At 41.6% G+C, this 26,161-nt stretch overlaps 3 protein-coding genes across 4 annotated transcripts; all 3 read right to left on the bottom strand.

Moving 5' to 3' along the window:
- Positions 1-8,942: 8,942 nt before the first annotated feature.
- On the bottom strand, positions 8,943-9,672 carry nupr1b (nuclear protein 1b). The gene is made up of 2 exons (XM_028987437.1): positions 9,514-9,672; positions 8,943-9,412 (listed from the first exon to the last, which is right to left on the bottom strand). Exons 1-2 carry the CDS (start codon positions 9,608-9,610, stop codon positions 9,285-9,287), a joined length of 225 nt encoding a protein of 74 aa, XP_028843270.1. The 5' UTR covers positions 9,611-9,672; the 3' UTR covers positions 8,943-9,284.
- Positions 9,673-15,764: 6,092 nt separating this feature from the next.
- Positions 15,765-18,644, bottom strand: nme3 (NME/NM23 nucleoside diphosphate kinase 3). 2 transcript variants are annotated; one of them, XM_028987448.1, is made up of 5 exons: positions 18,493-18,644; positions 17,886-18,016; positions 17,699-17,800; positions 17,211-17,323; positions 15,765-16,381 (listed from the first exon to the last, which is right to left on the bottom strand). In XM_028987448.1, exons 1-5 carry the CDS (start codon positions 18,632-18,634, stop codon positions 16,264-16,266), a joined length of 606 nt encoding a protein of 201 aa, XP_028843281.1. In that variant the 5' UTR covers positions 18,635-18,644; the 3' UTR covers positions 15,765-16,263. The 2 variants fall into 2 exon arrangements, with proteins under 2 accessions (XP_028843281.1, XP_028843282.1); XM_028987449.1 differs by having other exon boundaries at positions 17,886-18,600.
- A 116-nt stretch (positions 18,645-18,760) lies between these two features.
- Positions 18,761-20,614, bottom strand: mrps34 (mitochondrial ribosomal protein S34). Its single transcript, XM_028987447.1, has 3 exons — positions 20,221-20,614; positions 20,084-20,126; positions 18,761-19,399 (listed from the first exon to the last, which is right to left on the bottom strand). Exons 1-3 carry the CDS (start codon positions 20,536-20,538, stop codon positions 19,116-19,118), a joined length of 645 nt encoding a protein of 214 aa, XP_028843280.1. The 5' UTR covers positions 20,539-20,614; the 3' UTR covers positions 18,761-19,115.
- Positions 20,615-26,161: the final 5,547 nt, after the last annotated feature.

Here is a 26,161-nt window from a genome sequence, read left to right as displayed (position 1 = left end):
GTTTTTTAAAATAAATCTTGTTTTTGTTCCAATGTCCTGCTTCTGCGTCTCCATCCCTCACTGACCCCAGGTCGTGACAGTCTGATAAAGAGGATCTCCTGTGTGCAGGAGAAGTTGAGGCAGACAAAAGTGATTCAGATTTTTAGACCCCTTTTTCTACCCCCACCTCTCTTCCAAGCACTGACGGGATACTGCAGGATGCTGGCATCTACAGGGAGAACACACCCATACACTACAGAACGTGCCTGGTGCCACTATGCCTCACTTCTAAAAAGAACTGGTATAATACACAATAATGTAGATATAGTTCATTTATTCCATTGACTATTGGAATTGTATATAGTTTATTTTATACAACTTCCATTTTTTATTTTAATTTTTTTTTTTTATTTCTCGCATTTTTCTAGTCTCAAGTAAAAAAATGTTTTATTCGTTGGTTCCTGAGAAATCTCAAATGACACATATGGTGTCCAAAATATCACCAAACATGCCCAAATGAGTTGATGGATTGATGGTCATTTAGTATATTGCGGAAGTACGCTGACTTTATTTAAAAATAAAGAATGTTTTTGAGCCAGGACCTGAACCAACTGAAGAAACCCCAGATACATTAAAGAGTGAGGATTGTGTGTGATCACTTAATGCACTTAATGGACTCATTCTCCATGGTGCCAATCTTTGAGATTCCTATTGTTTTTTTTACAATTAGCTTCACAGCTGTTTAGTCCCAGACCTCTTGCTGCGTAGTGCATGTGGAAATGCTTCTATTTTGACTGTAAAAAGAGAACTGTAAAAACAAATTTTAAGTTATGGTGCACATAACGTAATGTGTCCTCTGCTTTTAAACCATCACCCTTGGTGAGCAGTGGGCAGCCATGACAGGCGCCCGGGGAGCAGTGTGTGGGGACTTTGCTCAGTGGCACCTCAGAGGCACCTTGGCGGACCGGGATTCAAACCAGCAACCTTATGATTACGGAGCCGCTTCCGTAGGGTGGTAGTAGCCTAGTGGGTAACACACTCGCCTATGAACCAGAAGACCCGGGTTCAAATCCCACTTACTACCATTGTGTCCCTGAGCAAGACACTTAACCCTAAGTTGCTCCAGGGGGACACTGTCCCTGTAACTACTGATTGTAAGTCGCTCTGGATAAGGGCGTCTGATAAATGCTGTAAATGTAAATGTAACCGCTAGGCCACCACTGCCTTCAACTGTCCTTTAATCTTTCACAGTGTCCTCCTGATTGCCAGTTAGTTTGAATTTTATTTAAAGCATTTAAAGCAAGTCAATTCAGTTTTCCCTTTAGTCTTACTCACTTACAATTTTACTTTCATTTTGTAATTTAGTGACAATATAACACACAATAGTATACACTGTTTTAGAGTGAAAATAAAGTCCCACCCTGGAGCCAGGCCTGGGGTTGGGACCCGTGAGCGAGCACCTGGTGGCCTATCCAACTGTGGACCCACGTCCCGCAGGAGGAACATGAAGGTTTCGGTGCAATATGGATTGGGTGGCAGACTGAGGCAGGAGCTTTGGCGGTCCGATCCCCAGACAAGGAAACTGGCTGTTGGGGCATGGAATGTCACCGCTCTGGTGGGGAAAGAGCTGGAGCTTATGGAAGAGGTTGAGCGGTACCGGGTATACAGTCAGACTCACCTCGACACATAGCATTGGCTCTGGAACCCAAGTCCTTGAGAGAGGTTGGACACTCTCCTTTGCTGGAGTTGCTCTGGGTAAGAGGCGGAGGGCTGGGGTTGGCTTTTTGTTAGCCCCAAGACTCTCAGCCTGTTTGTTGGGGTTTACCCCGGGGGACGAGAGGGTAGCTCCCAGCAGTAACATCAGTGGAGTAGGCAGTGTGGATGGCTTCTGGTGATGTGCAGCCCCTGCACGTCCCCTTTGATACTTCCTGTGTCCCTCCCTGCGCCCTCTTCCTGCCTGTCCCAGCTGGATTCTCATGCCATCCAGGGGGCTCCATGGACTCCACCCCCTCTGGACCGGTGCAGTCGGGTCAGGAGCTTCCTCCCTGGGGTTCTGCTCCCACTAACTCACTTCATCCTCGCTCTCGTCGTCGTCTGTGTCATCACACCGGAATTCCGTGGGTAGTCCACCTTGCTTACACCCTTGAGCCAGGGTGCAATCAGGTCCCATGGGCAGAACTCCGGCCATTCCGGCTGGAGCCGGCCCATATCCCCACTTGAGGAACGCTTCCTCATTGAGGTTCTCCGGGTTTGCCGATTCCGGGTTTCACGATCACGATAGGCATCAGCATCATACCGTGGCGACTCAACCCATGTATCACCGGAAGAAACCACTCAACCAGCTCTTGGGGGGGTGTATTCCGGTGCTGGCGCATCTTGGGGTCTCCAATGCTCCAAATCCTGACTTCATATTAGTGCTTGGAGTCATAATTGTTGGGTTTGCCCACCAGCCTCTTGAGGTGTGAGTTTCCTGGCCATGGACTTAAAATTTCAATGTTTTGTTCTTAGTTCTCACTTTGGCCTCATGCACGATGCTCCATCATGCTGGAAAAGACATAATTCCTCACCAAACTGTTCTTGGATGTTTGGCAGAAGTTGCTGTCGGAGGATGTTTTGGTACCATTATTTATTCATGGCTGTGTTCTTAGGCAAAATTGTGAGTGAACCTACTCCCTTGAATGAGAAGCAGCCCCACACATGAATGGTCTCAGGATGTTTTACTGAGACAGGACTGATGGTAGCGCCACATTTTCTTCACCGGACAATCATTTATCCAGACGCCCCAAACAAACGGAAGGGGGCTTCATCAGAGAAAATGACCCCAGTCCTCAGCAGTCCAATCCCTGTACTTTCTGGCAGAATATCAGTCTGTCCTTGATGTTTTTCTTGGAGAGAAGTGGCTTTTTTGCTGCCATTCTTGACACCAGGCCATCCTCTTCACCTCACTGTGTGTTCAGATGCACTCACACCAGCCTGCTGCCATTCCTGAAGTAGATCTGCACTGGTGGCACCCCAATCCCACAGCTGAATCACCCTGAAGCCTTCTTCACAACACTTGAACCTCTCTCCTTGAAGTTTTTGATGATCTGATAAATGGTTCATTTAGGAGCAACCTTAGTAGCAGCAATATCCTCTCCTGTGAAGCCCATTTTATGCAACACAATGATGATGGCAAATGTTTCCTTGCAGGTAGAACAGCGATTTCAAGCATCACCCTCCTTTTAAAGCATCCAGTCTGCTATTCTATCTCAATCAGCATGACAGTATGACCTCCAGCCTCCTAAACACTCTCACTTGTGTTAATGAGAGGTTCACTGAAATGATCTCAGCAGGTCATTTTGTGGCCGGGATGAAATGCAGTGGAAATGTTTTTTTTTTTCATGGCAAAGACGAACATCACAATTCATCTGATCACTCTTCATTTTGGAGAATATTCTATTGCCACAATAAAAATGGAGGCAGCAAACTTTGTGAAAAGCAGTATTTGTTTCATTCTCCAAACTTTTGGTTACAACTGTACATGGAATAACCTGTCAAGACAAGTCACTCCTTGTGGCTGCCAGAGCCTATCCCAGGACACTGGGCTCAGGTCAGTGACTGGGCTCCACAGGGCATAGACAGACACTCTAGAGTTAAAAAAGGCTTTAAACAAGAAAAGAAACCGAGGCAGCTGAGTTACTGTATCCTGTTAAAGACTGTGGTGGGAAGAACGAACAATAGGCCGTTACTGTAGTCCAGACGAGAATTATGTGAGGTATCACTAGGTATCGACCAAGCTTATCTATGAATAGCTTCTACTTGTTATATGTCCCTGATTCCAGGCTGGCTTGATCTCAGATGACATGACAAGGCAGTTGTATGCAGACGCAGTGAGAATGTTGTAGAAGACAACGTGGAGTTAATTGGCTGTCATTCTTTTACATACATACAGTCTAGTAACCTAAAACAAAAGAAATGAAATATTCAGAAATGTGTTTTTTTTTCCTATATAATATTAAAATATTATAAACAACAAAGAGGCATTCTCTTCTATCTTGACGGTGACCTCTTCTTCTGGTTCTTCTTCATCGTTTTATTAATTATATTTTACATTTGGGGCATTTGGCCGATGCCCTTACCTAAAGCGACTTACAACATGCTTTAATGTTACCATCAATTCTTCCTCTTTAGCACAAGCGCAGTCCTCCATTTCTGACACTTCCATTTCAGTAGTGGAGGATATGGGGGTTTCTTTAAAGGAAGTACCCAGCACAATGTTGGATCCATTACATCATCTTTATATTCCCCTCATTATTCTTCTCATTCAGCCTTGTCCTCCTGGTTATTATTTTCCACAACATGGTTAGAAATGACTTCATAAGCCTCCTTTATCGTGTTGTCTTTCTCAGACTAAAACATAAAATGCCAGTGAGAAGAGTTTTTTCTTGTCATCAGAACTCCTGCTTGACCCCACAGACACCGGTGAGAACAAACCTGTTTTTTGGAACCATTGCTTGACCCAATGCATCAAACGTTCAAGATAAAGATGTTTGAAAAAGCAGGATTGTCTGGCAAATTTGACTCATTTAATCACTTTGTGCTGCAGAGGAGAACAGATGTTATTGAATTAAATAAACCACCAATAACTCATTCAAATTACTTCAGCCCTCAGCATTTTCAGACCATTGGGGGAAATATATACATATTTTAAAGGCAAGAGTTATCACAGTTATTCAATAATGATAAGTTTCAACTGAGATGAGAAAGGTACATAACAATAAACAATAGTGGAGCCCCACCCATTCCCAGGTTGAATATAAAATAAATGGAAGGAGAAGTGCAGAAGCTACTCAAACAGAAGTATTTTATTCTGAAACACAAAAGAAATTACCAAAACAGAAATAAACTAAAAGCAACCCTAAGGCATGGATCCAAAGACAGAGGAGGAGGAAAAGAACAGACTAAAAAATAAAACCTACAAGGTATGAGTTTGTCCACAGTGTTACGTCCCGTGACCAGGACGTAACATATACCCACTGGGTGCTGCCGCCCTGCTTTTAGGGAGTCCTGAGTAATCATGCCTAATTGGCTTCAGCAGAGATTACTTAAGACTCCTTAATTACGTGCCTGGACACCGGCTGTGTTCTCCCAATTGCCCGGGTGTCACAATAAAAAAAATGATAATGATAAAATGATTAAAATGATAAAAGTTGCAGTGCTAAAATTTAAAAGATAAAACTATGACAAATCAATGAATAGTTCCAATTAGCATCAAGATTAGGGCTCATTTCTGAGCACTAAATATTATTTTCTTTCCACACAATCAGTTTTATTCCAGTCAAAATGCTACAATTACTACTTGTTGGCCACTTTAAGTGATGAACTCATGCCCCACCTTTTCCAGTGCCAGAGACACTAAAGAGTCTTAATCCTGTCCTGCAGCAATGGAAATTTTGAGATATGTGAATGTCATCCTATTCAGAATATCAGTCACATCACTGAGCTGGTATGTACTGATGTTCTCATTCCATCATATACATTATCCACACACACACACACACACCTGCCCCCCGCACACACACTTAAATGCAATATAGATTTTAGTATGTGGTCTCTACGGTCCCTTTTGGAATTTCTTTTGGAGGTCCAGTTGCTAGGCAACAAGGGCAGCTACTTAAACCACCAGTAATGTTGTTTTAGAAGAAGAGGGGGATGGAAAGTCAGGGATGGAGAGGGATGGAGGTCGGGGGTAAAAAGCTGAGCAGGGCTTGTGTCCAACAAGATTAATTTTCTCTTCCTTACATCATTATTTCACAGAAGTACTATAGGTTCCCCTACATTTATGCACTACTGGCCATGAGCAATGTAACATTAACTGGATATTTTTAATTACACAATACACAGGCAAATTGGGTATGCATTTAAACTACTAAATAAGCTACAATAAACATGACACACAGATGACATACTGAACATATTATGTTTTCAGAACATATTATGTTTCATCAGACTATTTCCAAAGTTACTGTTAAAATTTTGAATTAATTCAGATAATTAAAATAAATATTAATATACTAATATATATATTGCATGCATGTGCAGTGTGATTATACACAAGAGTATTAGAATTGCGTTTCTACTCTGCTTTGTGTGTGTGTGTGAGTGTGTGTGTGTGTTTGTTTAATATGGACTGGAGGAGTGGGTGAATTACATAAACAGATTATGGTTATGGTAAAGGCTCATGCAGAATTATGGCAGGCAGGGGAATTTCAGTGGAATATGAGAAATTGTTTTTTATTCCACACTCATACTGTCTGCAGGTATGTAACCTTCAATAAATGCAATGGAAATTTTAATGTCATTAAAATAATTTTAACCCTTACAGGAAGTGTAAAAAATCCAGTCTAAAATCCAGTGTTCTCAGATCTGGACCATTCTGCTGTTATATAATCTATCGTGAACATTAGCAGAATTCTCTGAGCATAAGGCTTTGTCTGAAAAAAAATGTTCTGGAGATATGCTGATGTTATACACAATTGCTTGAAATGCAATTAAAGCACATAAAGTATTAAAGGACAGTCCAGAATTCTTCCAAGGCATGAGGAGCAGCAGAATTCAATCCCTCCTCCAGACAGCGGGGGACAGGGTTAGGTTCTAAAAATGTTCCGTGTATTGCTCCAGGATCTGCAAGCCCTCAGGCTGCGTCAAATATAACAGCAGATATATTTGGCATGAACATGGCAATGCAAAATGTTGACATGTATAGTGCAGAGCACCATGTGAATATTATTGTACCTTTCTCAAAAGGTGTAATAAGCTATTAGGAAATAATTATTTTGTGTAAATACACAAATAAAGCCTGATTTTGCATAATCAGTCTAAAATAATATTTATTGTTTCCACAAAGTGTAATTTATTTGACCTTATATGTTAATAAATGTTGCCTTTAATATAAGAACGATCATTTTATACACCCTAATATTTCTTTAAATTCATAAGTTACATATAAACTTTAGATCTATGTCAATTTTTCCTAATTGAAACACTGCTGCCACCCCTTGATGTTACAAGGAACTGAAAATATGAAAAATAAATTCCATCCTCTCTGTTACTTGCATGTTTTACAATGTAGATCTTTCCTACAGGATTTTGGACACATCTGGGACTTAATGTCATTATTTCTCATTTCATAAATCAGAAATTGACCAAAGTAGTTATAAAAATGCCAGAATATTAAGAGTGCAGTTATCACCTTAGAGGGTAAGGAAATTGACCCATAATCAGAAGATTCGAATCCACTGTGCTCCCCACACACTGCCCACTGCATTACATTTACATTTACAGCATTTATTAGACGCCCTTATCCAGAGCGACTTACAATCAGTAGTTACAGATTCATTCCCCCCCTGGAGAAATTTAGGGTTAAGTGTCTTGCTCAGGGACACAATGGTAGTAAGTGGGGTTTGAACTTCTGGTTCATAGGCGAGTGTGTTACCCACTAGGCTACTACCACCCATCTTTTTGTGATGGTTAAACACAGAGGACACATTTCGTTGTGTGCCACCATGCGCAGTGCTGCAGTGTTTCACAATGCTGATCACTTCACTTCAGGTTTATCTAACGTAGTATTAGACTGCGATTTAATGTACCTGGAGTTGTAATGAGCTGCTTTACATTTAATGAACCTATGACATGAATGCCCCATATGACTACAAGTATTATCCTGGAGGCTTTCTAGTTTATTTTGCCATGTCTGTAGGCACATTTAAGGCCCACATATGGACAGGGGCACATCAAAAAACCACTATAAATAGCATCTAGGCAATAGGGGTCCAGAGCAGTATGCTTTATGAACACACTCCTGCCTACATTCTCCATACTGCTCCATGCTGGGTTGCCGTAATAATATAAAATGCTATAATTTAAAGTGATTGTCATTGTGAAACACTGCAGCACAGAACATGGTGCACACAATAAAATGTGCCCTCTGCAGTGTGTGGGGCACCACTGCCCCAGCACAGAATGGCACAGATTAAAAAAAAAAACCTCATCAAAAGTGATGTTAAAGAAATACTTACATTTGAACAAATATTTATTTGCGCTTAGAGGAGACTATGGGCAGGGTGGTTTCTGTGATATGGGTGTCTGCAAAGAAATGGTTTAGTTCTGCTAGTGAGATGTCCATGTTTTCTTTATGAGTCCTACCGCCTTTGTAATTGGTGATGTGTTTCAGGCCCTCCCACACCTTCCTGGGGTTGTTGTCTGAGAGGTTATCTGATAGTTTGATTGAGTAGTATTGTTTTGCTTCCCTGAGGCCTTTTTGAAGGTCTGCTCTTGCTCTGCTGTACATATCCTGGTCCCCAGATTTGTATGCAGACTTTCGTACCTTTAACAGTGCCATTAGTGCTATCATTGTAAGACCTGTTTGACATACCACTTACCAGCAGTGTCGGCTTGACACCAGATGTTCTGCTATCCCCAATGCTTGAATCTTTCGGATTTCTGTTTGTGTAACCAGGATTAGCATGTATAAAAAGCACCATGTTCTGCTTGACTAACTGCTGTTCTTTTAATAGTTTGCCTAAAAAATGCTAAATCAATGCTTTTGTCTACATAGAAAAACTGTCTACACTGTACTGGCCATGTGGCTGTTTTATTTCTGACATGTATTTATTAGAACCATCTGTTTGCACAATGAAAATTTGTTCGGCCTTTGTCCAGTCTGAATTGACCTCTACAGCTTAATCTGTTTCTTGAATTTAATTATTCACCCAGGCTAACCCCTCCATCAAGGTCCACCATTCATTGTTTTAATGGAAACTCTGTCAGTTTAAATGGTAGCAGATTTTTCACACACATTCAAAGCTAGGACTTGGAACCTGTTTCATATACCTTACGCACAATCCCCAGTCTTGTTCAGGTTTAGTCTTTTGGTAAACCACAGCTGTACTTACAGCAGAAGAAACCATTGTGTCCACAAGGGGGAAAAAAAACACGTGTTCTTTATTGTTCTTTACAGGCACTTTACATAGAGCATGGTCTCAAACCCGTAACCAAACGAAACCAAACATGTTCTACATGCCTGGCGAACAGCATCACACACCAGCCTCACATCTTGAAGTTGGGCTGCAAAAGCAGCAAAGAAAACACAGATAACAACAACACAAAATTCAAAGCCCACATGCTGCGCCGCTGGGTCCTGGTTGTCTTTAGATAGGAAGTATCGGTTTATTTCATTCTCCAGGAAGGAATGTGTCAGTTTTCATGTCGAGTGGAAATTCTACAACACATTTCAACATTTAACATGAAAAGGCAACCTCATGTGCTCATTCCTTTGACTTCTTGTCTGCATTCTGGAGTTTCTCCAATATTTTTCGCTCATGGCCTGCAGGGTTCTGATGGTTGGTGTTGAAACTGGACTCCTTCTTGGTTCTTCCTTTACGGCTGGTACCACCTGAACAGAGAGCAGGAAGAAAATCATAATATGATGTAAACAGCAAGGTGAAGAGATGTGTGCACAGAAAGAAATGCAAGAAATGAAGTCGCTGCACTCACCAGTGTATCGATCCGTTAAGTTGTAATATTCATATTCATCATAGTAGCGATCTTCGAAAGTGGTGGGCTCTAGATTTTTCACATCCACAAAACTCATGTTGAGGACCTCAGTCTGCCTGTCTCAGAACGTCGTGGTTGTTTACAGTCAGTTGCCCTGCCCCTTTATACTGTGCGCTCCACCCATTCCACCCCGCCTGGCACTTGTTAATGTGTGACTGAAGGTTGCATCAGACTTGAGTAAACATTTGATCAGAGGGTGACAACGCCTTTATGAACACAAACACGGGTTTTGTTTATGCATTATTCATAACTGCAAACTGCACTGTTTTCATTTTATGCGGTGCAGGCTTTTACTTCATATGCCAAATTGAACTGCATTTCATACTTTCATTTTTAAACTTAATGTAGATATTTCATTCTTGTCACAATAACCTGTTCACTGTTTGTCCTTTCACTGGTTTCCCCTCCATGACTGTAGATTTGATTAGATTAATGCAGTTAATGATTCTCTCTTCAGAGAATCTGTTCGTATTTCTCATGTTTCTCAAGACTCAGTGACCCAATAATCTACAGTTCTTAATCATTTAATTCATTTGAAGGATCCGCTTCCAGCCTTGTTAGTTAAACAGACACTGCGGGTGTTAACTTATGGTAGTTTATTTAATAAAATACATAATTCACCATACTGTGATATATTAGTAGTATATGTAGTTTGTTGTAGTTATATAATGTAGTTGCGCTGTTGTAGTTATATACTGTTTGAGTTGGATGCTGGATTCCGGTCTAAAAAAAACGTATTCAGCATATTGTTTCTAAATTTTACAGTAAAAGCTGTGAAAAGTTCCAGACTCGAGAGGAGGTTCTTGGATGCGTGAAAACTTGCAACACTACTGTACACAAAGAAAAGCGCAGTAGAGACTTCTTGGTACGTGTTTCTTAGGGAACAGACTGTGCTGTTTCTTTTTTTAAGGGGTGGTAGTGGCCTAGTGGGTAACACACTCACCAGAAAGCCCAGGTTCAAACCCCACTTACTACCATTGTGTCCCTGAACAAGACACTTAACCCTGAGTGTCTCCAGGGGGGACTGTCCCTGTAACTACTGATTGTAAGTCGCTCTGGATAAGGACGCCTGGTAAATGCTGTAAATGAAAATGTAAATGTTTCTCTCGGACACGTAGGCACAACTCTTTTTCTCTCTCATGCTAACAGACATTTACACTTTCACATTTTTTTGATGATTTCATGTTACTACAACCTAAGGCTGCCGATTTTATTGTAAATAATACTTCCTACGCCATATTATACTAATTATAGATAATTGTATACTATTCTACATTTTATACTATTCAATATTCAAACAACCAAAAACCAACACTTATCTAAACAAGATGTAAATAAACACTTGATAGTGCCTGTTCATTTATAGTTTCCTTTTGCAACCTGTGAACCTGTGATAAACTGAGTGTGCAACTACAATGTCTATTGGTACCATTTTTTTGTGTAGAAAATCTGGAGGGTGGTAGTAGCCTAGTGGGTAACACACTCGCCTATGAACCAGAAGACCCAGGTTCAAACCCCACTTACTACCATTGTGTCCCTGAGCAAGACACTTAACCCTAAGTTGCTCCAGGGAGACTGTCCCTGTAACTACTGATTGTAAGTCGCTCTGGATAAGGGCGTCTGATAAATGCTGTAAATGTAAATGTAAATGGAGGGATTTGGGGACATTTCTTATGGGTTATCAGAGATCCCTTCTTCCCCTCTCTCCTACCAATGTCAGGGTCTCGCCTCCCGTGATCCTGGCTGTGCCTCCTCTGGAGTTCCCGAAGAGCCCAGAGAGGGAACCAGATGACCCACTCTTTTGTCTGTCGCTGTCTGTGTGTGTGTGTGTCTTTGGTGTTCGTATGTCGCCCCCACTTTGTGTCCACCAGATGGCGACCAAGCAACGGAGCAGAACCCCAGGGAAGAAGTTCCTGACCCGACTGTGCCAGTCAAAGACAAGGTGGACGAGCCCCAAAATACCCTTTTGTCAGCCACAGGGGGTGCCCCTCCAAAGTTTTTTGGGGGGAGCACTGAGGGGAGGGGGGTGGGGAAGTGACGGAGCTGCATCCTCCAGTAGCCTGTAAGGAGGGAGGGCCAAGCATGGGCCTGGGTCCGCCTCCAGAGGGGTGGAGCGCCACGGATCCAGCTGGGACAGGCAGGAAGAGGGCCTGCTTGTCCCAACGGACACAGAAGAGGCTAAGCGGATGGTTTTTGTGTGCAGGTTGGAGGGACCAAGGCCACCATGTGGGATGACTTTATTTATGATGGGATTTATTTATTTAATTTGTTGTTATTGGGGGGGGCACCCCAATAACAACAAATTAAATAAATAAAACCAAATAAAACCACCTAACAAATCACCTGGTACAGAAGGGAGGCTAAACAACTTAGTTTGATCAAAGTTATAAACATCTATATTATGCAAGATTATGCCAGTTGGTCTCCTGCAACTGTGGTGTAATTCAACAGAAGATTCATACTTTGTGTTTGTGCTTGTTGTTGGTGGTGCAGGAGAGGATGTGGAGTGGACGGACGCTGCGCCATCAGTGGAGAGGGTGGGAAGGAGAAGGAGAAGGGTGGGATGGATGGATGGATGGTTGGTTGGAATTTGTTTTATCATGTACGGCTCACTGAGTTTAGAAAATCTGCCCTCTATAATTTTGTACTTTAACAAGTGCAGATCTTTTATCTTATGATGTCATTTGTTCTGAATTAATGACCAGAGAAGACATTAAACATCCTTTGTCAAATCAAATGGCTTTTATTGTCACATCACATGACACTAATACACAGGTACAGTGCATATGAGTGAAGCAGTGATGTGTCAAACTATAAACAGATATGTACATAAATTAAGAAATGAATAATAAATTGTTTTTTTCTGTACTGCAACAGAAGAAGAATTAACGTGAATATTTAATTGGTTTGGTATAACTGGATAAGTACAATATGAGCTATTTTAAACGTTAGATTTAATTGATGTTAAAGGCCCAGTCAGTCACGTTGTATCCTGTTTGAATACATAAAAATTACTCATTAAGAAACCTTATTGCACATGAAAAAGGAAATGAGTTGGAGTTGGAAAGATGGATTAAATGTCATTAAGTGCTGCTAGAAGCTGCTGTTTAGTCTGTTTGTCCTCTCTCCAGTGGAGCTCCTCCTCCTGGTCTATGAGTGACAGCACCTCCTTTAAGGAGGGACGCCAGGACCCCCTCCAGCCCTCCAGTTCACCGGTCCCAAAGGTGTGTGCTTATTTGAATTTCTGACCTGGGCTCATCTCTCTGTCAGTGAATCTCCAACTTCCTAACCGGGAGACCACAGGCAGTAAGGATGGGTGGACATGTCTCAACCTCCATCACCCTCAGCACTAGAGCCCCCCTGGGCTGTGTTTTGAGCCCCCTGCTGTACTCCCTGTACACCCATGACTGTACAGCCACTACAAACTCCACCACCATCATCAAGTTTGCTGACGACACTGTTGTGGTGGGCCTGATCTCTGACAACGACGAGACGGACTACCTGGAGGAGGTTGGAAATCTGGCGAACTGGTGCCAGAGGAACAATCTCCACCTGAACGTCAGCAAGACAAAGGAGTTAATAGTGGACTTCAGTACAAAGCAGGAGAGGACCTACCAGACCCCTGTCATCAACAGGAGCCCAGTGGAGAGAGTGGACAGCTTCCGTTACCTCAGTGTCTACATCACGCAGGACCTGTTATGGTCCTGTCACATCAACACCTTCAGCACCATGAAGGACAGGCGAGCCCTACAGAGGGTGGTTCGATCAGCCGAACGAATCATCTGTACCAAGCTCCCTGACCTTCAATCTATCTACAGCAAACGATGCTGCACCAGGGCCAGCCCAACCCCAACCCCACCCCTTCTCTCTGCTGCGATCAGGGAAACGCTTTCGCTCCCTGAAGACCAACACAGAGAGAATGAGGAGGAGCTTCTTCCCGCAGGCTGTCCAAGCTCTCAACAACAACAGTACATAGAACTCCAGCACTTTCACCTCCAATCACTCACCTCCAATCACTCCGGACTCTTTTGCACAAAATCACTTTGCACAAAATCACTCTGCGCTTTTTACTTTACTGCTCTTTTTTTTTATGGCTCTTTTTCTCTTTTCTTTAAACATTGTCTGTAACTCATTTGCACACCTTCACGTCTTTAACATATTTTATGTTAAAGACGTAAAAGTGTAATATTTGGTTATGTTTGCAATATTTGCATATTGGTTCATTGTTTACTTGCAACATTTGTAATACTGTCGCAAAAAAGCATTTCACTGCACATCATACCGTGTATGACTGTGTATGTGACAAATAAAATTTGAATTTGAATTTGAATTTGATTTGACCATTCTTGAAGAAGAGCATCTGTGAAGTCAGGTGCTGATGCTGGCCAACAGGTTGTTGGACTTTTGAAAGGGTGTCACAATCATTTTGGAAATATAGCAGGCTTTCTGTTGAAGATAGTCTTGAATCAACTAGCCTTGTGATCAATTCAGTCGCACATTCACAACAAGATACAGCCAAGATAAGATGGTGCTTCCTTCCATGACACTGAATATGGATATAAAAGAATTCAAATTAAATACATTTACACTTACCTTCATTTTCCCTCCTCACCTACCTGAAACCCACTTCAATAAGGCGAGAAATATGTTCCTTTCCAGAAAGCGCCATGTATTCGTAGGAGCCGTCTACAATGTAGACTACAGTGGTTAAGGAAGCGGCCCCGTAATCAGAAGGTTGCAGGTTCGAATCCCAATCCGACAGGGTGATGAGCAGTGGACATAAATGCAGAGGACAAATTTCACTGTGTGCTGTGCTGCATGTGACAAAGCACTAAATGAGAGCTGCTGGGTTGCAGGCAGAACTCGGCACCCATGGTCTTCCACAGCACAGCCCTGGCACTCCTCACTGCTGCCCCCTGAGGGCTAACTGGAGAACTGCAGCCTGGCCTCTCGTCTCACTCAGATCCACACACAAGCACATGCACATCAGGATGTCCAGAAAAAGTGAATGTAACACACTCCCTGAGGACAGAAGTCAAGAGAGCAATTTCGGTTCGCTGTAAATAATCTTAATTGAATTTACCTCCCAAATAACCACCGCATCTCCCAGCATGCACCTGTCAAAACAATGCCAGATTTATAGCTGTTATTACATATAGCTGTTATTATATATAGTTATTACAACAGAACATTCCCAACAAGGTTCTGTCCTAGGTCCGTTGCTATTTTCCTTATGCATGTTACCTTTAGGTCACGTCATTCACAAACACGGTATTAACTTTCACTGCTACGCTGACGACACACAGTTGTATTTATCAGCAATGCCAGATGAGAGGCAGCAGCTGAACAGAATAGAGAATTGTCTGAAGGACATTAGACAGTGGATGCTCACCAACGTTCTTCTGTTAAACCATGATAAGACAAGCTCTCGTACTTGGGTCTCAAGCAGCCAGACATAAGCTGCCAGACTACATCATAACTCTGGATAGCCTTTCTATCTCACCAAGTACTGAAGTAAAGGATCTAGGTGTCATCATTGATGCAGTTCTCTCATTCAATTCACATGTAGATAATATCACTAGGATAGCATTCTTTCACCTTAGAAATATTGCAAAGATTAGAAACATGATCTCAATGCACGATGCAGAAAAGTTGGTCCATGCATTTATTACATCAAGGTTAGATTACTGCAGTCCACAGAGGATCTCTGAGGATGTCTGGAGCTCTGGCAGAGTGACCATCACAATAGGTGGCCAGCCTCTCTGACATGAACCTTCTGCTGTGGGACCGTATATAAACAGGTGTGTCTTTCCAAATCAGGTCCAAATCAACTGTTTTTTCCACAGCTGGTGTCCAATTCAGCTGCAGAAACAGGAGGTACCTGAGGTACAGGAGGGATGATCAGGAGGTACCTGAGCTCATTTTGGGCTTCATGGCAAAGGCTGTGAATACTTGTACATGTGATCTGTGTACATGTAAACTTTTTTCACGTTGTGCTTATGGTATGACAAAAAAGTGATGGGCTGTAAATACTTTCCGGATGCACTGTATGCATGCATATAGCTGTGTAAATATACAATGGTGCTGTTATGATTTCCCCCAAAATCAGCACCAAATCAGCAATTCTGTAATGTGTAATTAGAAACAAATCTCCTTCTTTGCGTTAAGACAGACTGTAATGAACACCAGACTCACAATAAAGCCCATCAATATAATCTATAAATCAATTTATTACAAAAGCTTTGGTCAACACAGGCAGAATTACATATTGTGAAAAAAAGCAGCACACTTGAAAAATAGCTTATTAAAACCTTATTCAGAGTTCCAGTTTTATCGGAAAAGGCCGTACATTCTGTATGCCAGTGTGTTGGTTTCTATCTGAAAAGTGTGTGAAATAGTTGCTGCTTTTATTACTGCTGCTGAATCTTTCAGTATGAATGAAGCATTGGAAATTATAGCTCATGTACAGCGGACTTCCATCTACAAGGCCAGATCATTTAAATCTACCTGACATGTTTATACATGCAAGCTCAAAATAGCTATTTATACTTTTCAGAGATTTATATATGTGTCCTGATGTTACCAACCACAGGTCAGTTCAACAAGAAAGATGAATGGAACGTGATATAGTTTTACTGTGAATGTTGGTGTTATGTATAAGTGTGTGTGTGTGTGTGTAGGGCCAGGCGTTTATGCGTAGATCCAGTGATTACTGATATCATCCCAGCAGATAAGTTCATCCTGCCGGAACCACAGGGAGATCTCTCTCTGGGCGCTCTCCACCGAATCACTTCCATGAATCACGTTCCTGTTGGACAGAACATAAAAACCATGATCATCCTGGCAGGAGGAGGTGCTTTCTGACAAAAAACACTTTCCCACCTGCCAATTCAATGGAAGTCTGGTGTGTAATGATAGTTCTTTGTTTTAAAGAACCTCATTGTTTTCTACATGGCACTGAGCATGGGGCTTGTCCACTGGTGTACTGTTGATCAATTGTTAGGTGTCGTCTTGGTCTCATGATGTCAAAATAAGAACAGCATGATAGGAAGGACTGTTTAAATACCAATTGCCTAGTGGGTAACACACTCGCCTATGTACAAGAAAACCCAGGTTCAAATCCCACTTACTACCATTGTGTCAATGAGCAAGACACTTCACCCTGAGTGTCTCCAGGGGGGGACTGTCCCTGTAACTACTGATTGCAAGTCGCTCTGGCGTCTGATAAATGCTGAAAATGTAAATCTAAAATGTAAATGAAATCTATTGATAAAACACCTGTTGTGAATTTTGCCATTTAAGCTCCTTGTAAGAGAACAGAAAGTTGTGTAAAAATTACTGAAACTTTGAACAGCTGAACATGTCCATTCAAAAGTTTAGAGGAGGACACATTAAGTAAACCTGAAAAACTATTAGTTTTTAGGTTCATGCTGAAATTTTACCTGAAACCTGAATGTCCTGCCTTTTTGAGAGTAGTGAGAGAGTTCTGCGCTGGTCTCTTTAAAAAGTGCAGCTCAGTGTGGTTTGGAATTGCATAATGAAGGAAAACGCTGAACGTCACATTGAACCTGTGTGAATGTAGTATGTTACGGTGTGGGGTGAAGAAGCGTGAGATCATTACTACCCAACATACATACCGTCCCACTTCCACACAGAAATCCCCTCTGATGGTTCCTGGGAGAGAATCGGCTGGATTTGTTTCACCCAACATTTTGCGGGAGGTTTTCACCACATCGAGTCCCTGCCACACCTGACAAACAGCAACGTACACAACAGTCAAAATGGACTTAAACGTCTACACATGAAAACTGACAAAAAAGCTTTAAAACATCTACAGAACTAACACACAGACACTTTTATACATCCCTCACCACCTCACACTGTACTGCTGTATTATCATCACGTCATATTACTGTTATTATTATAACGGACTTTTGAAATGCATCGTTTGCGATAAGAAAAAAGCTTTATTTGTAACTTTAGATTGACTGAGTGGAAAATGTGTGCATTGGTGAATATGATCACGCTGTGTCGAAAGATGACCAGGACTACGTTACGGCAGCTCGGGGGTGAGTCCACTGCATGGTAACACCAGCTCGGCCTTAGCGGAGTTTGGGGGACTCACCATGGCGACAATTGGCCCCGAACCCATGAATTTGACCAGGCCTTTGTAAAAAGGCTTGTCTCTCAGGTCCCAGTAATGTTCTCTCAGCTGCTCCTCAGAAGCCTGGAGACGAAACAGAGCGAACTTCACGTATTCACACGACACCATCTCCTCTTCACCACTTCCTCCTCCTCCTCCTCCTCCTCACCTGCAGGAGCTTCAGCGCCACCAGTCTGAAGCCCTTCCGCTCGAACCTGCGGATTATCTCCCCCACCAGCCTCCTCTGGACTCCGTCTGGCTTCACCGCGACGAACGTCCGCTCGTTCGCGCCGGTCCATCCTGCAACACACGCACCGACCTCCTCACTGCGCGGGTGCTTCTCCGCCGAGTCCGCCATTTCTCGCCAGGCGTCGGCCGACCTTTTCGAGCCCATGCTGCACTCGGAGCGTCCGGGGGTTTTAGCAACTCCCACATATCCTTATTAATAGGATCTCAAATCATATCGACTTAAAGGGGCCAGGCTGCAACGGGATTAAATTACGTGCAGGCGGGATGTCACAGTCGTTAAGACGTTTTAGTGCCGAGTAAAGCAAATTCTCCGACGTGACCGGAACTCTGGAATTCATAAAATGGTTCTTTCAATCTAGCCACAAATAAATGTGCATGTGATGCACGTAGCCTAGCTTCGAGTTCAGCACTTTCTGCTAAGTAGCGCCTATAGCATAGCTAACAAAGCGACAGGATAACTAATTGTATGTAATTAATAATTAAACGCACATGTACTCGTGGATAGTTCCTGATTATGCGTTTCTTACCTGTGTGGAAAATATTCGCAAATATAGCTAAAAAGAGGCAGATCATCTTCACACAGACGCGGGCTAATCCGACCAGATTCGTTCGGAAAGGAGTCGGTTCTTTAAATGATTCTTGGAGCAGGTGGACAGATCTCGTTGTCATTGCGCATCCAGACAAGTTTCAATGGCTAGAAACACGGCGAAGTAGAATTTACGCTTATGCTTAAAAAAACATGAACAACGAGCAGGATTGTTCCTGGGTTCGTTTGAAAAGATCGCAGCAGTGCAGTTTTCTTTTTATTAAAATACATAGGTTTATTCAATGATGTGTTAATTCGATTGATTGTATTTTACATTTTATAATTATTATTTTGGTATACTTTTGATTTTATGGGTGTTTTGTATTGCTAAAATTTAAATTGGGAAACATGTTGGCCGCAATGTTTGCATAAAATTATTCCAATAATATAAATAAATAAATATACAAAACCAAAAAACCATAATAAGCAGCCACTGTACTTCTTGCCCCGAGTTGCATGGCCGGTTAATCCACTGCGGTATTTTAAACCCCCCAAACTCACACACGACCGTACACTGGCTTCCAGTAACACGCGCACATTTATTGGCCATTCCTTAATGTTCTTTTACACCGGGGTCCCCGCCTGTTTGCGGCCCTGCCTCTCCAGCTCCTGCTTCCTGAAGTAGTCCTTGCTGAGCAGCACGTGGCGTGCGAGCGGCAGGGCGGGTTCCCCCTCTGCGCCCTGCGCCAGCAGCATGGCGCGCAGGAGTGGCGGGTACGGCACGCAACGCACCGGCTGCTCAGCCTGGGGCTCGAACCGCGCGAAGCGGCCTTCCTCGTGTCTGGGCACCAGCCTCCAGTCGTGGTACATTGCCTTGTCGATCTCACGCTCTGCACCCTCCGCTTTTCCTGCAACGCACACACAACATGGGAAAATGGCGGCATGCTGATGTATGATATTCACCGACTGGGAGTTTCCTCTGGGTCCTCCATCTAAAGCTCTAAAGCTTTTTAAGGTACTTCATTTTTACATTAACGGCATTTATCAGACGCTCTTATCCAGAGCGACTTACAATCAGTAGTTACAGGGACAGTCCCCCCTTGGAGACACTCAGGGTTAAGTGTCTTGCTCAGGGACACAATGGTAGTAAGCGGGATTTGAACCCGGGTCTTCTGGTTCATAGGCGAGTGTGTTACCCACTAGGCTACTACCACCCCATCATCATTGCCAACTAAGAAGAACAGGGTAAAGAAAAACACGGATTTATTGCAGAATTCCCTCGTTTTAAAAAGGGACGTGATGTGTCTCCGAGTCTCTGTTCTCCTGTCGCTCTCTGAGCTGCTCTCCATCTGTAGACCTTTCCTTGTAGGAGATGATTATTTACACAGACTACTACATATATACACGAACATTATTACCACGTTCACTTTGTAAATCAGTGTCATCTGCACTTCTGGACCGGCCCTTCCTCCACTACTTCAGAGTCAATTAAATCGTGCACAGTACTGTACGTTATGAGACTCCAGGCAGATGAATCTACATTATTATACATGATTCTACACTCAGACTAATTAGAGCCTCAGACCCCTTACCTCGAAACGTCAGGATCCCCCAGGCTGTTCCATGGTCCATATTCTACAGGGAAGAAAGGAGGAGGAATTAGACACGCAAGACATAGACAGGCAGACACGCAAGACATAGACAGGCAGACCGGCCTCCCACCACCGACCTCAGCTGTGTAGTCTATCTTTACTCGAGTCACCCTCCAGTAGCACGGTTCAGCGTGCTCCTCCAGCCACGACTTCCGGGTGAAAAGCCGCCCCACGCCGAACACGCGCAGAGCCGCCAAAAGCGAGAAGAGGCGAGTCTCGCGCCGCACGTCCTCCCACGCCAGCGGCGGAAGCCGCTTCCCGGTGAACGGGCGGGTCATGGTGTCGTAGTCCAGCGCGAACCTTTCGCACGGACGCGGCCGGTTCTTCAGCTCCCGGTACGCGCGGATCTTCCGCGCCATGTCGGCGATCAGGCGGAGGCGCTTCTTCTTCACCATGGTTCAATAACACAAACGACGCAGACCGGGGGACACGTTCACCTCCGCCGCGGACACGGTGCGCCACTAAACTCCTCCGGGCTGCAACAACGGCGCCGACGTCCGTGGTTCCGGCAAACGCGTCTCCGCCGAATGGTTTATTATCCGCGAGTGGCGGAAAACATCATAGATATGAATGATAAAAATTATTAATTCATTCAATGTGCCGTATTGAAATATTTCACAATTTATTTAATTTCACTCCTTGGAAACTATGTTTATTTTCTAGTTTTTTTATTGAATCAAACAATGGAGAAAGTTGTCTTCCTTGGACTAGACAAACAATATCATTTACTTCTTATTTCGCCCAAAGTCACAGCCACTATGTCTCCACGGACTTTGTCCTGCTGACAGCCCCACACTTGAACCCTTTCTGCACACACGCTCTACTAGAAAAGGGGAACTCCTTTGGAAGGAGTGAGTACTGTTGTTTTCAACGAAACCTTTTTGACCTGACGGAAAGGAGACAAGACGCAACATAAATGGTTATGTGACGATAACTATAACGAATTATATCATGTACAGTGTTGGGAAGGTTACTTTTAAAATGTATTCCATTACAGATTACAGAATACATGCCCCAAAATGTAGTTTGTAACGTATTCCGTTAAGTTACTCAATGTGAGTAACGTAATCTGACGTATTCTGAATACTTTGGATTACATAATATAATGTCATGCTTTTTACAACTACATGAATGTAGCAATCACAGATAATAAAAAGCCCTGTTTTCCTTAACAATTTCTTTATTTATAAAGCTGAAAAGTGGAAGTATTAGACAAACATAAAATATGCCAATGAAAAGTATTTACTGTTATGGTCACCAACATATTCCATCACTTAGTTAAAATAAAAAGTAGCCTTGCACAAGGAAAAAAACAGCATTTTCAATTACCCTCTTCCTGATTAGGACAAAAAAGGTACAAAAAACGTACTTCCAGATGTTTCTTTAGGTTGGATGTGGAGTCTTTTGACGCTGAGAGCAGCTTGGTTGCTGGCAAACAGAGTTTGCATTGCATGGTCAGATTTCGCCCATCCCTTTCTTCTTTAAATGTGAAGTGGTGTCGGAATTTCCAAGTAAGAAATGCATTCCTGCCCAGCCACTGCTGGCTCTGTTGTGCTGGCTCCAGGTCCACCAACGTTAAGAGGACGCTTATATTAGAACCACTTATTGCGTGTTTTGTTTGGGTTTCCGGTATTCTGACAATTTATGCTGCTTTGTCGGTGCTACCGTATAGGGTTCCATTTAAATTTGTGCATTTCCGATAACAGTACAAATCACTTTAAATTGCACCAATACTCAGTCCATATGCACTGTAAGAGTATAAAGATCATGGTGTAATAGTGAATTAAATCATATTTATTTACAATTTCAGGGGTAGCATGGATTTATGGGCGCTGAAACAGAGCGCAAATTTGAGGGACTGCGCATGTAGTAATATATGAAACAGGAAAAACCCGCTGTGTAATCCATTTATTTCAACAAAGTAACTGTATTCTGATTATCACTCATTTAAACGGTAACTGTAACAAAATACAGTTACTCATATTTTGTATTCTAAATACGTAACGCCGTTACATGTATTCCGTTCCTCCCCAACACTGATCATGTAATATTGTTAAATAAAAACAAGAATAAATATAGATTACAAAATAAAAACGAGACTAAATGTCTCTTAATTTTCGTTCACGAAAATGAGACAAAACGTAATTTCATCTTGTTTAATTGCATTATTAAAATGCAGTATTTCAGTTTCCCATTCGGTCGCACAGTTGACGTCACTTCCTTAAGTCGTGATGGCACTGTCACTACTGTTTTTTTTTAATTAAACTTTTAGAGGACAATTTAAACAATCAAACAGAAAGAAATGAACAAATAAAAACATAAAAAAGTAAGAATCCAGGGCACAGAGCAGTAGCATATAAACAAACAAAACAACAATACAGAGAATGTATACAATTATTTGGAGAAAAGAAATAAGTTAAACAGAGAAACCAAACTGATTCAAAATGGTTTTACCCCCTTCTGTTTGAAGAGCCAGTAATAGTACCAAGGTAACATTTGAAATCTGCCAAATAGGAATTTAAAGAGGGTTTTTGTTACTATATTTACACTTAGGAATAAAAAAGTAAACTATAAATAGGTTTAAAACAATGTAAAAGGTAATTTGCTTCTATTTTTACTAAATTGACACAGATCAGACCAGAACTTTTTAACACATTTCCAAACCAAATGGCGCAAGTCTTCAGGGGGTCATCCACAAAATGAGCATGCGACTTCTATATCAGGTTTAAAACGAGTTACAGATATATCGTAGGATAATACCTATGTACTATTTTATATGAAACTTCCTTGACTGTTTCTCAAAAGAAATTTGTTAGGAATACCCCAAATCCATTTCCACTTCATGCCTTTAATAACGTTATTCCAAAAGGTTACAGCAGAGGGAGCAGAGGCAAATTCTCTTTGAAAAAGAGCTCTAATATTTCTAATTGTCTAACCTTATAAGGTTAAAGGGAAGCACATTTCCCCTACATCTGTATTACATAGGTCTAAGCAGGGTGATCTAATAGGGGGCTTTGATATATACCCCTATGGAGCATAATTATCCCGCACGGAAATGCATTTCTGATGATAGTAAATTTTTTTAATGAACAAGTCATTATAATGCATTAAGGACCCATCTGGATTGAAAAGTTGCATAACTGTAAGGATATTATTATTATTAAACCACTGTGGATAGGACAGAGACTTGTTTTTGTAGGTCAACATATGATTATTCCAAATGAAGTAACTGTGAGGAGAGAAATTACATTTGTAAATTAACAGCCAAGATAGTAAAAGTTGCTTATGAAAGTGGGAAAGTTTAAGAGAATGTTTTTCAGGTTTGTAGTCACATAGCAACAAGAATTTTAAGCCACCAATTTGAGAGAAAATATAAGCAGGAATATGGTTCCAATTTGAGTTAGGATTGTGTAGGAACTTAATCTTAAAAAGGTTATTTAGACCACAGAAAATTAAGACACCTTTATCATAGCTATTAATTACTGGTGCTGTCGCTACTGTGGCTACCCAATTTGGACCTGTAACCCGATTTGGACTGCGCATGTGCAACGGTTAGGTTAAAGAGTAGGGTTAAGGTTGAGGCAGTACCACGGTGGCTTTCACAGAAAAAGACAAAGTGACCTTTGGGCGCTTTCTTTACAATAAAGCGGTAAAGATAACTGAAATGCGGCCACTGGAATGGAATTCTTGTGTCTATAAGGTAAGGTATAATATAGTAATAACATTTCACAAATAAAACAAGGTTGACAAAGAAAAATGTAATCTATTCTATTAGGGATTATATTCACAGGGTTAAATTGAATTGCATTACTAAAAAATTATGTTTTCATTGACCACACTAAAATAATAATGAATAATAATTCTGACTAAAATAAGACTAAAATGCTCAAGAGTTTTGGTCAACTGAAACTTTACACTAAAAGGAGTCTGGACGTGACTAAGACTAATAAAGACTAAAATGAAAGCTTGACTAGAAAAACACGCAACTGCAAAACTAAAATTAAAACAGGCTGCCAAAACCAACTATAGGAGTGAGTCAGAAAGGGACCCCATATCAGGGTAAAGTGAGTGAGCAATAGGTGTCAGTGCATGGTTGGTAATGTTTGTCAAGAAAACAGTGAAAACACATGAATCTGTGATAAGGATTTAACCAGGGAGCTCCCACAAAAGCAAAAGAGTTAAGTAACAAGTGTAGTGATGTCATGTGATGTGTTTACTGTAGGTTCAGACCAGAGCAGTATTGTTCACTTTAACATATACACAACATATTTCTCGAGTGATTTCAATGAAATAAAAGTCTCAGAGTTCAGACTTTTATTCATGTTTATTTAGAGTTTAAAAATTTCCATATGGTTCCAAAATCAATAATTTGCATATTTGTTTCATCACTGCTGATACCATAATCCATAGCCCAAGATAAAAGAATTGTACATAATACAGTATGGAGTGAAATAAATGAGACATACATTCAAAACAAAACCGCATAGAAAATTATATACATACACAGAAGCAAAAGTGCCGCCACAAAATATAAAATAAAAAACGTAAAAAATGATCATAACCATCATGACGATTGTAAGAGTCCCAATGGCAGAGTAAGTACAGGGGGTTCACATAAAACTGTAACAAGAAAATGTGACGTTTAAAGACAACATGATACATGTTCACTACACCACTGTTGTTACCATGTAACAGAGACCTGGACCAGACCAATTCTTACATTTTACACTCTAACACACAGTCAATTTGAATTAATTAACACACTTAAATGTACAATGCTGTACAAAAGAGGTATAAAAATTGATTTGCATTTCAATCATGAAAAAAAAAATTTGCTTTTAGGAACAAGTGCAACAAGTTCATCTTACCAATCGTCTAGTTGGGCGGAGTGGAGCCCGAACTGAAAATACAGCCTGAGCTTGTAGTTGTCAAAGCTTTAATATGTGATGAGGACAAAGCACAGCACTGTTAATACATACTATTTTTACAAAACATGGCTGTGCCGCTTGGAACATGGAAACTGTGTGCTATGTAAGAATTAGGTAATAATGAAAGTCCTCGCAACAGTGTTACCAACCCAAACATTGTTTTGGACAAATAGCCAAATCTGTCTGATAAGTATTTATCAGGTGCAACAACCTAGTGTCTGCCAGTCTATTGTAACTCAATTCATGACCAGGAGATCAGTCATTGTTCTGCCAGTATTCTTAATAGGTTGGATTAAGACACAATAAAATGTAAGCAGATGTCTGATCCTGCTTTCATCAGAGAATCACAGGGGAGCCATGTTTTCTGCATTGTCTGGTCCTGATCTGCTGAATTTATACCTGGTCATTAGTTTCTGTTCACTAATACAGAGTTAGAAAAACTCGACTCCAGCCAGGAGCACTATGCCAGTGGGGGTTTGATGGACTGTAAGCAGGGACAGAATGAAACCAGTGGACTGTCATCATGAACAGAAGACCCCAGCCAATCAAATCTGAAGGAACTGCTGGGGAACTTAAATGATCATGTGAAGATCACAACCATTCCTTCTCAGGCAGCACCACAGTCCCATGACTGTAATACTTTTGAATGGGAGCGCACACGCACACACACACACACACACACACACCACTCACTGTAAATATACACTTTCTTGGGGAAACTGCCATAAAATCTTTACCATAAATGCCATGATTCAAACATTTTAAAAAATGTCAATTAAACACCTCACTTGGCTATGGTAACAATTACAGAAGTTATTTGTGGAACACAGTGATGGTAAGTACTACAACTGCATGATATGTGATGTACATGACACCACAATAGTCACAATGCAAAAGCAAGGCAATTAACAGTTAATTCATTATTTAACATAATCAGAAATCTGTTAATTCACTTTTCATCATTACACAACGTCATATAAATTCTGAGCCGAATCAGCTGCATCCTGACATTAAAACATTAAATTGCCAAACAAAGGAAGGACCATGAAGGAGAAACTGGCGCACAAGACTTCAGTGTTGGCAGATCGCA

This window comes from Denticeps clupeoides, chromosome 7 (genome assembly GCF_900700375.1).
Source record: "Denticeps clupeoides chromosome 7, fDenClu1.1, whole genome shotgun sequence".
Classification (NCBI taxonomy): domain Eukaryota; kingdom Metazoa; phylum Chordata; class Actinopteri; order Clupeiformes; family Denticipitidae; genus Denticeps; species Denticeps clupeoides.
Note: the sequence above shows the minus strand (reverse complement) of the source record. Positions and strands in the feature narration are given on the sequence as shown.